Consider the following 16,874-nt stretch of genomic DNA (forward strand, 5'->3'; position numbering starts at 1 on the left):
GAGGAGTCAACAACAGGCGGCCATTTCAGACACATTCAACAATGGGTGGCGAACAGCTGACAGTAGGAGCTAATAGAGACTTCCCCTTCCTACTGGTCTCTGATGAAGGCTAATACTGCTTTGGCTTTATGGGTAACGAGCATGTCTTCAATCATTCCTTGACTGTGGCAAATCTTTATTCATCAAGTCACAGACGAGAGGCATGTAATCGAAGGTTAATCAATGTGTCCATGTGATCCCATTTCTAATTCTTCCCCAACTTCACCAGAGTGAGTGGGCTCAGCCTCTTGTCTATGAGACCAGCCGGTAGCCAGCGCTTTCAGACAGACGGACGCCTCCCAGTAAAGGGCGTCCCAGAAGGGCCATCTGCAGGGTGAAGACAGACGGACGCGCCCCAGTAAAGGGCGTCCCAGAAGGGCCATCTGCAGGGTGACGCTGGGAGATTGAGGCCACGGGCCTCAGATTGAGGGACAAGAGAAGATGAAGGGCTTTCGAAGCGAAGCTCATAAATCAGACCTGCTGAACCTTGAGAATGTCAGTGAATGACACGGCACCTCAGTCCAAGGTCCCAGCCGTCCCACACACACACACACACGCACACACACACATGCACACGTGCGCACACACACACACACACACACACGCACACAAGCACCATGGAGTTGTTTATGACAGTCTGTTATTATAGCGGGGAAGTTATTATTCATGAGGACTTGGTGAGACAGGTCTCACTGTGTCAGAGCAAGACAAGCCCACCTACACACAACGGTATGGAGGTTTTCATTAATACCTTGAGTAGGATGAATAAAATTGCAATGGCACTGGTGAATACTGTCAGGGCAATGGCGACTACTGTAGTACAGTATGGCTGGGGACAGAATTCAACCTTGAGCTAATTAATACATTGTTTGAATCTTGTTCTTCTACACCTCTTTCACATCCTACACGTTTTATTACGTTACAGACTTATTCTACAATAGATTGAGCGCAGTTGTTGTCTCAAAATTGTACATAAAATAGCCCATAATGACAAAGTGAAAACAGATTTGTTTAGACATTTGTGGCAATTTATTAAAAAACAAAATGTAAAATGTACACAAGTGTGCAAAGCCTTTGATGACACCCAAAAGTGAGCTGAGGTGCATTTTGTTTCCACTGACACTGCTTGAGATGTTTCTACAACTTAATTGGAGTCCATCTGTGGTAAATTCAATTGATTGGACATGATAGGGGATTGCAAAAAACCTGCCTATATAAGGTCCCACAGTTGACAGTGCATGTCAGAGCAAACTCCAAGCCATGGGGTCAAAGGAATGTCGGGGCATGGATCTGGAGAAGGGTACAGAAACATGTATGCAGCTTTACAGGTCTCAAAGGACACAGTGGGCACCATCATTTGTAAACGGAAGAAGTTTGGAACCACCAAGAATCTTCCTAGACCTGGCCGCCCGGCCAATCGGGGAAGACGGACCTCGGCCAGGGAGGTGAGCAGGGACCCGAGGGTCACTCTGACAGAGCTCCAGCGTGTCCTTGTGGAGATGGGAGAACCTTTCAGAAGATCAACCATCCAGGCAGCACTCCACCAATCAGGCCTTTATGGTGGAGTGGCCAGACAGAAGCCACTCCTTAGTAAAAGGCACATGACCGGCTGCATGGAGTTTGCCAAAATGCACCTAGAGGGGGCTCTCAAACCATGAGAATCAAGATTCTCTGGTCTGAGGTACCCAAAATTGAACTTTTTGGCCTGAATATAAAGCGTCACGTCTGGAGGAAACCAGGCACCATCCCTACAGTGAAGCACGGCGGTGGCAGCATCATCATGTGGGGATGTTTGTCAGCAGCAGGAATTATCAGGGCGACTAGTCCTGATGGAGGGAAAGATGAATGCAGCTAAGAGCACTGAGATCCTTAAAGAAAACCTGCTCCAGAGTGCTCTCAGACTGGGGCGAAGGTTTACCTTCCAACAGGACAACGACCCGAAGCACACAGCCAAGAGAACAAAGGAGTGGCTTCGGAGAAAGTCTGTGAATGTCCTTGAGTGGCCCAGCCAGAGCCCAGACCTGAAACCCATTGAACATCTGTGGAAAGAGCGGAAAATGGCCATGTACCGACGCTCCCAAAAATGAATGAGGTGAAAGAGGTGGGCAGACTTTCCGGCTTGACCAAGTGGCACAGTGAGGATTTAGTTACAATTTATTTTCGAAACCTTGCTAATGCTGCAACTTCTGTAGGCTACTGACGGAAATGGTAAGAAATTAGTTGAATACAGAGTACAAGAATCTATAGGTCAGTCAAACAATGGCTTCATTCCATGGCTCTCAAACATAAGAACCACGAAACGCCAGGCGTTACAAAATGTAGAAATGCATAAAATCTACATTCTGAGTGAAGCATTGCTCTGCGAATAAATTGTTCCTCACGGGTGAGGAACGAGGCCCTGCCTAGGGAGCTGGTCTGCCTCAGCCACGGACATTATGTATTCCAGGAGGATGACTCTGGTGCTATTAGCATTCCTCTCGGGAGCCCGGTGCTAACAGGCTGATGTGACAGAGTGCTGGCGGGGGGGGCATTCTTCATCAACATGGCAGCCTCCCGGGCCTCACAGCCTCAACCCTGCGGTCTAAGCCTCCATTAGGCCTCTAACTCAGCTCCAGCCACTCCGGTCTCTGGGGCTCAACATCCATACCCCCGTTCCATTAACACCCCCACACACCTCAGTCACAACAGTGGTGGCTAACAAGAGTTCCACATTGAATCCATATATACACCTCTGCATATACTGTACAGTGACCTGGCGGGTAAAGCTAAGCTACAGTATGAGCAACGTAGCAACTGTGAGAATGAGTGGCCTATTTTTGAGGTTGAGGGATGTATGTTTGTCTATTTTGGGGTGGTTTTGTGGGCCTCTGTGCCAGGGGTGGCACAGAACAGGTAAGAGGGTCAATAAATAGGTTATCCTATAATCCTACCCAGAGTGCCACACAGCCTATGGTGGAGCTAACTAGCCTATGGTGGAGCTAACTAGCCTATGGTGGAGCTAACTAGCCTATGGTGGAGCTAACTAGCCTATGGTGGAGCTAACTAGCCTATGGTGGAGCTAACTAGCCTATGGTGGACCTAACTAGCCTATGGTGGAGCTTACTAGCCTATGGTGGAGCTAACTAGCCTATGGTGGAGCTAACTAGCCTATGGTGAAGCTAACTAGCCTATGGTGGAGCTAACTAGCCTATGGTGGAGCTAACTAGCCTATGGTGGAGCTAACTCCATATGCTTTACAAAGCCAGCACAGCCATCGCTAGCATATTAGCCGTTGCGCACACATCTGACTAGAGCGCTCGTTTACAGGGCGTGCGTCACAGCGGTGACAAAGAGAGGCAGGCTCTCTCAGAGGAACACCTGCGCCGGCTCTCATTTGCAGCCCCTCCTTTGTCATGTGGAGAGGCCCCCTGTGACCGCTCCCTGCCCACACCTCTCGTCTCCGAGAGAGGCCGGCGGACAGGCGAAGGGCGAAGCGAGAGTCCTCGGCGCCGCACAGAGCACGAGCCAGCTGAGCAGCCCCGGCCAGAGAGAGGGGGAGGGGGGATGGAGCCGGAGAGCGAGGGGAGATGAGGAGGAGGAGGAGGAGGAGAGCAGCCCCGGCCAGAGGGAGGGGGGGATGGAGCCGGAGAGCGAGGGGAGATGAGGAGGAGGAGGAGGAGGAGGAGAGCAGCCCCAGCCAGAGGGAGGAGGAGGGGGGATGGAGCTGGAGAGCGAGGGGAGATGAGGAGGAGGAGGAGGAGGAGGAGGAGAGCAGCCCCGGCCAGAGGGAGGGGGAGGGGGGATGGAGCCGGAGAGCGAGGGGAGATGAGGAGGAGGAGGAGAGCAGCCCCGGCCAGAGAGAGGGGGAGGGGGGAGGGAGCCGGAGAGCGAGGGGAGATGAGGAGGAGGAGGAGGAGGAGGAGGAGGGGGGGGGGATGTGGCAGGGCTGCAGACTGCGGACAGGCTTTTTCCTCCAGGGACGGAAGAGAGAAGAGTCTGGAAAGGCCTGCTAGGGGGGCTGGTCACCAGAACCACACCCATCGTTACGTGCAAACGCAGCCAGGCGTGTTCAGTCAGACCCACAACTACATAGGTCACATAGGACATGGAGCTAGGAGGAGAGGATATAAGTGGGTTTGGTTTGGAATCTTGCTATTTGGCGCTGCCTTCATTACTAATATAGGCAGCCCGTGGTCTGGATGAGGAGAATGGCAGGTCGAGCATAATGACTCAGGACAGAACCAGAACCAGGACTCTTCAGACTGGTGGAACAGGATCCTAAATGATGACACCTGGCCTGTTGAACTCTGAACTCAACTCAGTAGATACACTCAGCACAACTGCACTTTATAGAATATTTATACTCGGTAGAATATACATATCCGCATCCTGTACTGTGAATATACCAATACCACAGACTCATAATTGTATGTACTCTGTATCTCCCTCCCTATCTAACCCAATCCACAACCTCGCCTTGTCCCCCATGTACATATACTCCATATCTTTTATCTAGATACTGTACATAACACATTGTTTCACTTTATATCCTCATCTAGCAGATGATTTTATCCAAAGCGACTTACAATAATTACATTTACCTCTCTATATTGCTTAATGTGTGCACAGTCTATGAGCTAACGGAAGAACATTTCACTACTCGTACCTGTATGATGAAGTATGTGAGAAATGAAACGGACTTGGCAGGTAGGAAGAGTGCTGTACAGGGGAGAGAGGTGGAGAACGAGGGCGAGCTGAGGACACAGACGAGCAGCTCCCCCCCCCACCCCGCCCCCCCAAACCTCCCGCCAGAATAAAACATAACGAACATGACTAAAGCCGCAGGCCGGAGGATGCCTCTGCACTGCTGAGCAGCACACAGCGCTCTCCTGCAGTATTCATGCCCCTGGAACCATTTTCCCTTCACTTGGCCCTGGTCTACAGCAGGGCGGCCAGAGTCCTCGTCCTCTCCGGATGACATCTCCCAGGGATGAGGGCGATGACATGGACTGGTGGTGGCGGTGGGGGGGGGTGGGGGGGACTCACCTATCTCCATCTCAATGAAGGTGGCCTCTTCGGGGAGAGCGCGCGGCAGCACCCCCGGGTCACTGAAGCTGGTCCGCAGGAGCATCGCCATGACGAAGAGGAAGAGCAGGGCGGCGAAGACTGGGATGGCAGGGGACAGATGGAAGGCCAGGTACGGACACCTGCAGGGGAGAGGGACAGGAGGCCGGGTTAATAACAGGGTGGTCTCATACAAAGCCAGATAGAGGGGCGGATAACCATAAAAACTGTCTATTTTGCGATAAAAACATGAAATTAGGTACACTTATAGCCAAAGGCATTCCAAAAAAATGGGTATTGAGCCATCATGAATTGTCAATATTCCCCCCCAAAAATGTCGATTTTTTTAAAATATAATTAAATACCAGTTTCTCAGCCATCTTGGAATGGACCTCTTACAGTAGCTGTTAACACCCTAACACCCTAACACCACCATACTGTACATGTCCATGTGAAATTTCAGACCATTCGGACTAAGGGTTTATTAGAAGAAACGTTTCATAAGTTTTGCCAAATTTTCAATCTGCAGAGAAATCCATCATGGCAGAGACTATGGGTTCTTGATGCATTTTTGTTCCCCGTGAGGAAAGACACAGGCTACCTGGTTTCATTCATTTTCATCTTTTTGAGTTATTTGACCAAGTCCAGGAAAAGAGTAATTACAAGGGAAATAAGAGTTCCTACTGTAAATTGCAGCTATGGGCAACATATTAACAATTAATGATGGCTCAATATCCCAATTTTTTGTATCTACCTTTGTCTATAAGTGTACCAAATGTCATGCTTTTATCACAAAATGCACAACTGGATTTTTTTAGCTAAGCTGCTCCACTAAGAGACTACATGACGGCACTAGAGCCATGCAGAGCGCGGGTGAGAGAGGAATACATTAATAGTCTTTCAGCTCTACATTAATAGTCTTTCAGCTCTGAACACTAGTGGCAGGACGATGATGAAATTCTGTTAGCTGCCAGACCATCCCATTTTGAATTAGGACGCCCTCAATTTCCCTCCCAAACCCAATATTAATGTGAAATAAACATATTTCTTTACAGAGCAAATCTACATTTCCCTCAGTTATGACTGTGCAAAATATACATTTATACATTTCCCTCAGTTATGACGGTGCCTGAGGGACACAGCGACCATAACAGATCCAGAGAAACACGAGGCTGTTAGCTTAATTGCCCACGAAAGGGCGGCGCAAACAGTGGTTCTGTATGGGCTGAGGACCAGCCTCGTACATGTCTTCAGGGGAGCTGTGTTCAGCAGAAGGTAGGCTAATGGTAAAAGACACTGTCAAGCTGTCTGGTCTGCTCTTCCCTGGAGGCCATACTACAGCCATGATGCTACAGCCATGATGCTATAGACAGGATGCTATAGCTGCTATGCTACAGCCACTATGCTACAGCCACTATGCTACAGCCACAATGCCACAGTCAAAATGCTACAGACATGATGCTACAGCTATGATGCTATAGCCAGGTTACTATAGCCGCTATGCTACAGCCACTATGCTAGAGCCATGATGCTACGGCCATGATGATTACAGCCAGCTACGATGCAACTGCCATGGTGCCTGTGGGTAAACATCAGTGGGAGCGAGGGGGGGGGCATGTTTACTCTCCAGAACATTCTGCCCCTCCAGAGCACTGGCATGCAGATGATCCTGCAGCCTGCTGCTCGACTCCCCAAAAGGTCCTTTCTCTGGTAAAGTGCCGAGGGAGACTGTCAGGTGCCACAGACGGGCGCCTGTGCCGGAACTATTAATAGCCAGGCCGCGCACTGCTCCACGTCCCACATGGAGACCCCACGCACATCCATAACGCAAAGGTAATGTACGACTACAGTATCCGATCATACTGTGCCACACACACACACACACACACACACACATTAGGACACCCTCAATTTCACTCCCAAACCCAATATTAATGTGAAATAAACATATTTCTTTACAGAGCAAATCTACATTTCCCTCAGTTATGACTGTGCAAAATATAAATGTATACATTTCCAACACACACACACACACACACACACACATTAGGACACCCTCAATTTCACTCCCAAACCCAATATTAATGTGAAATAAACATATTTCTTTACAGAGCAAATCTACATTTCCCTCAGTTATGACTGTGCAAAATATAAATTTATACATTTCCCTCAGTTATGACATTATGTTATGTCAGTTATGTACATTATACATTTGCACACACACACACACACACACACAGACACACAGACACACAGACACACAGACACACACACAGAGGGACCGAGTAAGTGTGTATGAGCCAAAAGACAGAACACGGCACAGGAGCAGAAGGAAGCCCACGCACATGTTCTCCGTCCCATTACGCTGTATAGACAGGTATGTCTGCATACCTGTGCGCCCGCTGCACAATGGCACGCTGCCGTACCTGCAGGACCGGTCTGATTGCTTCACCCTAGGGCCGCTCGCTTTCTCTCTCTCTCTCTCTTACTAATGGAAAAAGTGAGCGGAGATCAAATCAATAAAATGTTCCACCGGTTGCAGCCTGAGAAGAACGCCCAGAGCTGGCTCCATTTGTTACTGCAGAGACAGCGAAGGACAGACAGTCAATTCAGAGAGAGAGAGAGGAAGGGGGTGGTGGGAGGTGGTAGGAAGGGGGTGGTGGGGGGGTGGTAGGAGGAAGCTCGCCTAAGCCAGCAGTCAGTCGATGATGCGTAATTTCAGCGCCGATGACCCTTAATCGTTCTAGGCACACTCGGTCCTCACTTCCCACCAAGCCTCCGTCCTTCCTGGACGCCATTTACCTCCCAAACCACCGTCTCCCTCGCCTGCGTCCATCCATCCATCAAGGAAAGATGAGATAAACGCTTCTACGATTTCTAAGCTCGGGAGGGTAAACAGTTCCCATCCCCTTCAGACCTGACACGTTCATCAGAGTCAGAATATGACAGTACGGTTTAGCGTATGCCTCTAGGCTGTCTCAAATACTGTAAAACCCGCCTACTTGCTGGGATTATAATGGTACGCTATTTGAATACGGAAAACTGAGATAAAGCAGCCCGTTGTTTCCGATGTAAACACACCGCCCCCACAGCGGCTACCCAAAATGATAACGGTGTAGGTGGAGTAACCGAGGGAGGGGGTGTAACAGGCAGGTACATTAAGAGGCATCTAGACTTTCATCCACAGGATTTCACTCTCAGAACAGCATGACGGTGCTAGCCTGGAGAGGAGAGGCCTCTGAAGTGGGAATAATGCCGTCTTTAAACCCATCAACTGCTGAGCAATAATACTACACCGCTGAACAGTGGGGAAGAGGCGTCACAACAGCATCGTCATGACTCCTGACGTTTTGCCTACGCTGAGCACTTCATACCCGGCCTTTATTAATACTTAACATTCGGGTCTGGCCGTCGGAGGGCTATTTGAATCACAATACAGATGAATTATGCACTTCCTTCCGCTGGCATATCTGCCTGCTCTCTCTATCTGTCTCTCTCTCTCCCCCTCTCTGTCTCTCTCTCTCACTAGACCACTGCAGACGGACGCACAAAACTGAATTTGCCCTCTCTCTCTCTCTCTTCCAGATAACCACAGAAAGTGCTCCATAATAGTCTCTCCACTATAAGTTGTGATCAGTGTCTGGTCTCACTGATCGCAGAAATCTCAAATGCCAGCTGTTGTTGTACCAGGAAGTCCAGCACCCAGGGTGACTCGAGCTCACATCTGCAGCTACCTACACACAGCAGGCTGGCAGACACACCCTTTTAAACCATTAGCCTAATCCACAACATGAGGGCAGTTTAAAATGGACACATTCAAAGCTACTGTACATAAGTGAGCTCAAAGAGTCTAATCTCTCAGCAGCAAATCTGCTATCACTTCATCTTATGTAACATGTAATATTGCACTGTAGAGTGTACAGAGTCCATTTAAAAAGCTGTTGAAATGAAATGTAAATTAGGATCTTAGGAGCTCCAAACAGCTAAAATGTGTATATCGGATAATAATGATTTGATTTCAGGCCCATGAAATAGCACACCGCTGACCTCTGACAGGGAGAGAGAAGAGGAACGTAGGCTTCTGGAAAAATCTATAAGTGCCTAACAAGCCAGTGTGATACCATTATGATCTGCAAACTCAGTAGAGACTGAAATTAAGCCCCAAAATGCTGCCAAAGTGGCTTCGAACACCTGTGTCCTTCAGGGGGTGACATCATCTACACACAACCTGTCTCTAGGGGGAACGGTGACACGCAGCATCTATTACAAACATGAGGAGATGAGCAGAATGTATTAAGTGTCCCTCCCTACTTGTAAAGAGACACGTTTTTGTATTGATACAGGATCATTCCACATTTTATGCCCGCAGAAAAAAAAAAAGGTAAATGGCCGAGCTTTTAGAAAACAAAGACTATGTTTGTTATTGGAGATCCAGTCTGTTTTTCCAGCTGAACATAAATCAGGGGCTGAATATCAGGGTCCGGAGAGGGAGATGGCTGTCTGGGGGGTCTCGGGGGGCTGTTATCAGGGTCCGGAGAGGGAGATGGCTTCCTGGGGGGTCTCAGGGGCTGTTATCAGGGTCCGGAGAGGGAGATGGCTTCCTGGGGGGTCTCGGGGGCTGTTATCAGGGTCCGGAGAGGGAGATGGCTTCCTGGGGGGTCTGGGGGGCTGTTATCAGGGTCCGGAGAGGGAGAGGCTGCCTGGGGGGTCTGGGGGGCTGTTATCAGGGTCCGGAGAGGGAAATGGCTGCCTGGGGGGTCTCGGGGGCTGTTATCAGGGTCCGGAGAGGGAGATGGCTGCCTGGGGGGTCTCAGAGGCTGTTATCAGGGTCCGGAGAGGAAGATGGCTTCCTGGGGGGTCTCGGAAGCTGTTATCAGGGTCCGGAGAGGGAGGAGGCTTCCTGGGGGGTCTCGGAGGCTGTTATCAGGGTCCGGAGAGGGAGATGCCTGCCTGGGGGGTCTCGGAGGCTGTTATCAGGGTCCGGAGAGGGTGATGGCTTCCTGGGGGGTCTCGGAAGCTGTTATCAGGGTCCGGAGAGGGAGATGGCTTACTGGGGGGTCTCGGAAGCTGTTATCAGGGTCCGGAGAGGGAAATGGCTGCCTGGGGGGTCTCGGGGGCTGTTATCAGAGATCCTCTGGCCACAGTCACACTGCAAGGTCAGCACTCTAGCACTGCACCTCGCCTCCTCCCTGGTTACACACAGGAAATGATGGAGGGAGCTGACGGCAAGAGAGGGGGCCACACACACGCGCACGCGTGCACACACACAGTCTGATAAAGCCATCGACGCAACCCCACACACAAACAATAGACACACACACACGGGCGCGTGTCATGCTTCTCAGTTACATGCATGCCCCCCAGCCCTGCGTCCCGGGGGCAAACCCACGCTGCCCTCGGGTGCCAGGCTTGCCCTGCGCTTCATCCCCGCTCCACAGAGCTCTCTCTCTCCCCTTTCCCTCTCTCACGCACGCACACACACACACACACGCACATAGCATACAAGGGAGCTGAGCCATGGAGCATCACAGACTCAGAGCACTAATGACCAAATCCATGTGGGGCTACAGCAGAGCCCAGTACAATACAGTACCAGCCAGGCCCTCTCGGAGCCAAAGAACTATCAAAGCCCTCCCTCTCCCGAGCTGTAAGCTCCCACTCAAAGGCACATAGCGCTCACTGTAATACACCTCCAAAATCCCATTCAAACGAACAGGAAAGCATTGCTGGACACTGCAGACGCCGTAAGCTCACATACAGTATGATGGACAGACGTACCTCCGATTCTCCCTGACAACGATAGAAGAGAGCCATGGCTTTTGTCTGTCTCATCGTGAAATCTGATTGGTTGTTTCTTAATGGGCCCCGCTGATTTTGCCGCTCATTTCTGCGATTCTGTGCGGTTTATCTTCAGGGGAAACGCCTGGCTGAAACGCCGATGGCTAATGATAAGTTGTTGTTGACCCAGTTGTTCTTGGAGTGTGTCCAGCCGGCCATGAAGGACAACCACCTCTCTGTTCTCTCACCTCCCAGCCCCGGCCTTCCCCGCTCATCCCAACGAGAGGATACAATCCTTAAGTCGGCAAATTGAATCACAAAGCACTTGTTTGCTGGAGCTTCACAGATAAACCATCAAAGATTGACCTTAATGAAACACATTATGGATATCTCCTTAGTTACTGGCATCACCGTTTGTACTGGAAGTTTCTGCTTCTGAAAAAACTGGCAATCATGTTGGACAGTTCCCTCGCCAGTGATGTCAACCATCATGAACAAAATGATGTTTCTCTCTTGGTGTTCACAGCCTTGAAAGAGTCATTTTCTCTCAAGGCTCATCATCTCAAATGAGGCCGCAGTTTAGTTTGCTAAATTCTTGCTAAACAAGGAATGTCCAGCACACACCAGATACAATAAAGAACCACACAGGCCCTCGTTGTCCAACAGCTGCGGGATCTGACCTTCCCCACCGGTCTAAAAACCACTGGCTGCAGACCAGGAGGACGTAAGAATGAACACATTTCTACCCATCATATAAACAAGACAGAATGAATGCACACTCTTTCATCTGTATTCACTCTTAATCAATACAGCTACTAAGATAAAACTCTCCAAAACCATCAAAAGCATGTTGCCTTTCTCCTGTGATATTTCCCTGGCTGAGGTCTAAATCAGATACAGCTGAAAATTGCCCCGTAATGGAGAGTTAAGAGTTACCCTCCTGTTCTCCATCTCCATGTTAATATCCCTCCCCTCGTACCCATGAGGGATAATTATGGGCATCCGTAATATGAACGTAGCGCGCTAACGACCCTCCTGCCATTAGTCGTTGCTGGGCCTCCTCCAAGCTCAGCTTCACTGAGGGCCACTTCAGGCTTGTCTCTCTCTCTATCTCTCTCTCTCTCTGTCTCTCTCTCTATCTGTCTCTCTCTCTCTCTATCTGTCTCTCTCTCTGTCTCTCTCTCTCTGTCTCTCTCTGTGTCTCTCTCTCTATCTGTCTCTCTCTATCTGTCTCTCTCTCTCTGTGTTCCACTGAGCTGGACAACGCTTCCTTCTGTGAGGGCCCAGCCAGAGCACCTTGCCAGGCAAGGCTACAGGGAGGGTAGACGGAGGGGAAGGGCCTGGCATGAGTGGGCAAAGGCCTTGGACGAGGCGCAGCCATTAGGGTCCTCCTCAACTGGCTGATTGCAATAGGCCTTGTGGTAGTGAAGCCCTACAGACAGCCTGTGTTCCAGAGCGAGTCACTTGAGGAGATGCTGATGACTTGCTTAAGTAAAAAGCAGTGACCTTTCAATCTTTCAGTATTTTGCAGAGGCCCATCAGATTTCAGAGCCTTTGGATTGTGATTAATAGTAATAATACATGAAATAATAGCACACTGTATTTACAGCGCCTTTCCAGATGCAGGGTCAATGCTCTGTTATGTCCGGGAACCTCGAACTGATGAGGTCCGCAGAATTGAGAATCATGAGTACAGCACAGCCAATGAAATCTATTGGACAAGAGACACAGATAATTCCAACCAAGCAGATGATAATACACTTAAGTTCAACCGATCAGTTGGTGAGTGTGCTGAACTAATGGTAGGCTAGGCCTAAGTTGAGATAAGAGAACTGCTGACACAACAATAGGTTTGCCTCATCTTGGGTTTGGGCCTTTTTCGCTGGACAGTACTAGAGGCAATAAAATATTCAACACTATGTTTGGTCAATAACAGCTCCCTACCCACTCAAGCACTCAGTCATTGATTTTTGTAAGCAGGACTCTGGATTCTGGATTTAAATAGACAATATGTGACTCAGTAAGACAATGTGGTACAGGTAGCAGGCCAAGGCCAATTGAGATCCAAATGCACCTGAAATAGGCACGTAACCTTAACAAGCAAATAATACCAGAAAACAATAGCATAAAAAATACATTGGATGGGCACTACAGAACATTATCCAAAACAATGGTTTTGTAAATATGCCCCAGGTTAATTGAGCGCCACCAATCTGGCCCATACTTACTCGAACGCAAAGAAGAGAGAGCAGGTGCCGATGATCAGGAAGAGGGTCAGGTAGAAAACGCCTTTCTGACGGGCCATCATCACCCGTCCATCGCAACAGAAAGTGTTCTTTCCAGGAAGCTTCTCCCATTTTCGCACCTTCCGAGATATCATTACTGCCGACATGGTCACTATTCTTTATCAGTCCGGTTTATCATCAAATAACGTCCATCGGCCACTGTTGGACCAGATTTTCCTTGCAATTCAAACTGAAAATTAGACAGTGAAGTTCATATTCAAGTGACACTTTGAAATAGGCCTATTTGTTCTTCTGCGTTCACAATGAAACTGAAACAATTCAGGATCGATTATCACGAGAGGAATTCGTGAACGTTCATTTAAAAATAGGCAGATCACTAGTTCACTGGTGGGCGTGATCGATACAATCCATTGACAGCAATAACTGATTCAGCGATTAACCGCACGTATCTCTAAACGCAGATGATTGTCAAACATCTTTCTTCACAGGTGTCGTATTTATATTTAAAATTCATAAATCCATATTTTGTGCGACGACAGTTCTCTTCTCAGTGCACCACCTGCAATGCCACGGGCTCCCATAGGCTACTAGAAAACAACCACTAACAGGATGTCTATTTGTCCTTTCAATAGGCCTAATACACTTTTTTGTCTTAATTATATCCTTCTGGAAGATCTTCTTCTCGGCTCGGAGGAAAAGAATCCGACGTTGGTGCTGCTCGCCTCGAAAGAGTGGACCTTGACCGGGTGACATTCATGTCATCTTCATACACCATAAATAAAGCCTGCACACGCTTTGCTTCCCGTCATTTGTAAAGTTATTCAATGCTCTATAAAACGCTTAATAATTTCAAAAAACGATCTCTCCACGACCTGAAGAATATAATTTAGAAAATATATAGTAGCCCAAATCACAAGGTGTTGGCTGCTCACTGTGCTTTTTCCCGCAGGATGCGAGCCTGCTTCGTTTAATCAATGGGAGCAGGAAACACGCCTAGATTGAAATGTCTTATCTTAAAGGGACAGGACAGGTAAAATAAAAGGAACAAAGGAATCTTGGGATGCCCTTATTTGAAACACCTTGCTTATATTGCCTCTAAACATAACCAGGATCAAGGGTAGATTTGAAAAGTAACGCGCCATAATTTCAGCAACTGTTTTTATTCCCTTTTTTAGGGGGAGGGGGGGTGGTGACAATGCCAGGTTACATCAGCTCTAGGCGACACCTTCTTACGACATTACAATGACAGCGATTGGATCCCCATTCAGAATCTTCACTTTTTCATCTGAGAATGCTGCCTTTGTGTGTAGCTCATTTGGCTTGGCATGAACATTTAGCCTACAAATATCCATTCCCATAGAGTAAATGAGTTTCACCACATAAGATCACACACTGACACAGATATGCTATTTCTCATGCTGTGTATCAACAGGGCAATAAGGGGAGGGATGAGAGGATAGTAAATTAACTGGACAGCAGGGAGGAGGAGGGTGGGCAGACATCTTCATGTCTTTATTTCTCCGGAAGGTTTAGACCGGAGGCAATAAACTGATAGAGCCAGAAGCTCTCCATCATCATCACAAGGGATTCTTCCTATTTAAATCCACACAAGAGGCTTATCAGTCATTTATGGCAAGGCTGCCATGGATGAGCTGTAATATTCAGGATGACATTTTACTTAAAGGTATAATATGTAGTATGTGGATTATTTCCCCATCTAGTGTCTAAAGATAAGAACTGCAAAAACACAACGTATTGGTTGCTAAAATGCCAGAGAATGCACTGTTTCAGTCATACTGTGATAAGATCTTCACTCCGAGAGGAACATAACGTTACACTAATCAGTAATCACAATCAAGTATTTCAGAGTGCCATGTAATAAGTTACGTTAGATGCTGTAGTGTGGAGATAACGTTAGGTCTGGCTTTGCAGATTCCAAGAAAGATAACGATAGCTAGTTAGCTAGCTTACCGGTCTAGTAGAAAAGTAGCCATGTCACCATGTGACTTTATCCCATGAAACTCCATAAACTCCGTCCAACGAACAAAGGCTGGCCCAATATTTATCCGACTTTTGCTCCTTCTTCGGTCACTGAGCTTTTGAGATTCATATTGACGGTTCGCCGGGGCTCAGGCGGAGAAGCAGGACGACAAAACTCAACCATTTTACCAAACGTTTAGCTGAAAAGAGTGAGCGGAAGTGGACGGAAAAGCTGCCGTTTTATAGTCGCACACACACTTGATGCTAACCAACATCTATAATGCTGCTAATTCATGGAAGTATAACATTTGCTGGCTACTGCTAATCTCACAGTGGTGAAGCTAGAATAGTACCTGGCAACCCAGCGCGCAGTACCAACGCTGTAATACTATTGGCTGGTATGATATCAACAGTGTCATTGTCGGGCCGTTAAAATTTAATATGTAATAATTTCAGACAAAATATAAATTTTTATGGAAAAGCAATACTTTTACAGCCTTCTCAAAGCCCTCTGGATGTATTATTTTTGAAAAAATGTTTATTTTAATCCACATATAACATATTATACCTTTAATCCTGGCGCTCGACTGGAATTACAGTTCTTTATATTAACATAAAGGGATTTTTATGTATTATTATTTATTTTAAAGTAATTGAAAATGAAAAACTAATAAGAACATTTTGAATGAATCTCTACTGCTAAAGCTGTTATTTGGCCATATGACCACAACATATCAACTACATAATCATTATAGATGCCAATTAGACCTAATTTTGCCAAATAAGAACAATGGTTCAATTGCACAGGTCACCCTGTTTACTGCTGTTAAGAGTTCTACATCACTGACACATAGAGTATTGCCCTATAACCCTAACCCTCCGACCCAGGAGAAATACAGAGCCATGCAGTCCTATCTCATCAATTTGTAACTGTCAATAACAAGTCCCTGACATTCTGTCCTGGAAGACAGAGCTGTCCTGAGACCAGCACCAGGTCTGGGGAGACAAACAAGCTAGTGAGGAGGACCAGCTCTGTTGTGGGGCAACAACTTGACAGCCTGGAGACCGTGGTGGAGAGGAGGATGAAGGACAAACTGAAGTCTACTCTGGACAACCCCTCCCATCCCCTCTATGACGAGCTGTGACAGATGAGGAGCACCTTCAGCTACAGGCTCATCCCACCCAGGGGCAGAACTGAGTGGGTCAGCTCCTTTTTGCCAGCGGCCATCAGACTCTATAACAGTGCCTGAGTGCTCATGAGTGTTTAAAAAGATTACAATTTTACAAATTAACACAAATTACACCATCATACTGTATGTGCTGAGGCGGACAGTGCGCAAAAATCACCAACGCTCTGCTGACTCAATAAGTGCAGAGTTCTAAACCTCCTCTGGCGTCAACATCAGCAGAAAAACTGCGCCAGGAGCTTAATGACATGGGTCTCCATGGCCTAGCAGCTGCATGCAGGCCTTACATCACCATGCGCAATGTCAAGCGTCAGATGGAGTGGTGTAAAGCACGCCGCCACTGGAATCTGGAGCAGTGGAAACATGTTCTGTGGAGTGACGAATCACGCTTGTCTATCTGGCAATCTGATGGATGGGTCTGGGTTTGGACAACGACCTGCCTGACTGCATTGTGCCAACTGTAAAGTTTGGTGGAGGAGGGATAATGCTCTCAGTTGTTTTTGTGTGTTGGCTGTAAGCCGACACACCAAGAAGAGGGAATCCTATTTGTCACTCCCTTCCTCTTTCCGTCGTGTTGTTGACCTGCAGTTCCATTGTTGCT

The 16,874-nt window shown here is 48.0% G+C and overlaps 1 protein-coding gene across 1 annotated transcript in view; it reads right to left on the reverse strand.

Moving 5' to 3' along the window:
* The window catches only part of zdhhc9 (zDHHC palmitoyltransferase 9), a gene marked incomplete at its 5' end in the record, with an annotated part of 23,567 nt that extends 10,315 nt beyond the window's left edge, over window positions 1–13,252 (reverse strand). The window contains 2 exons of the mRNA XM_084459533.1: window positions 5,065–5,225; window positions 13,089–13,252. Of these exons, the coding sequence (XP_084315659.1) occupies window positions 5,065–5,225; window positions 13,089–13,252 (325 nt within the window). The remainder of the gene's footprint in view (window positions 1–5,064; window positions 5,226–13,088) is intronic.
* Between the last annotated feature and the right edge of the window lie 3,622 nt (window positions 13,253–16,874).

Source organism: Borostomias antarcticus (genome assembly GCF_949987555.1).
Source record: "Borostomias antarcticus genome assembly, chromosome: 28".
Lineage (NCBI taxonomy): Eukaryota > Metazoa > Chordata > Actinopteri > Stomiiformes > Stomiidae > Borostomias > Borostomias antarcticus.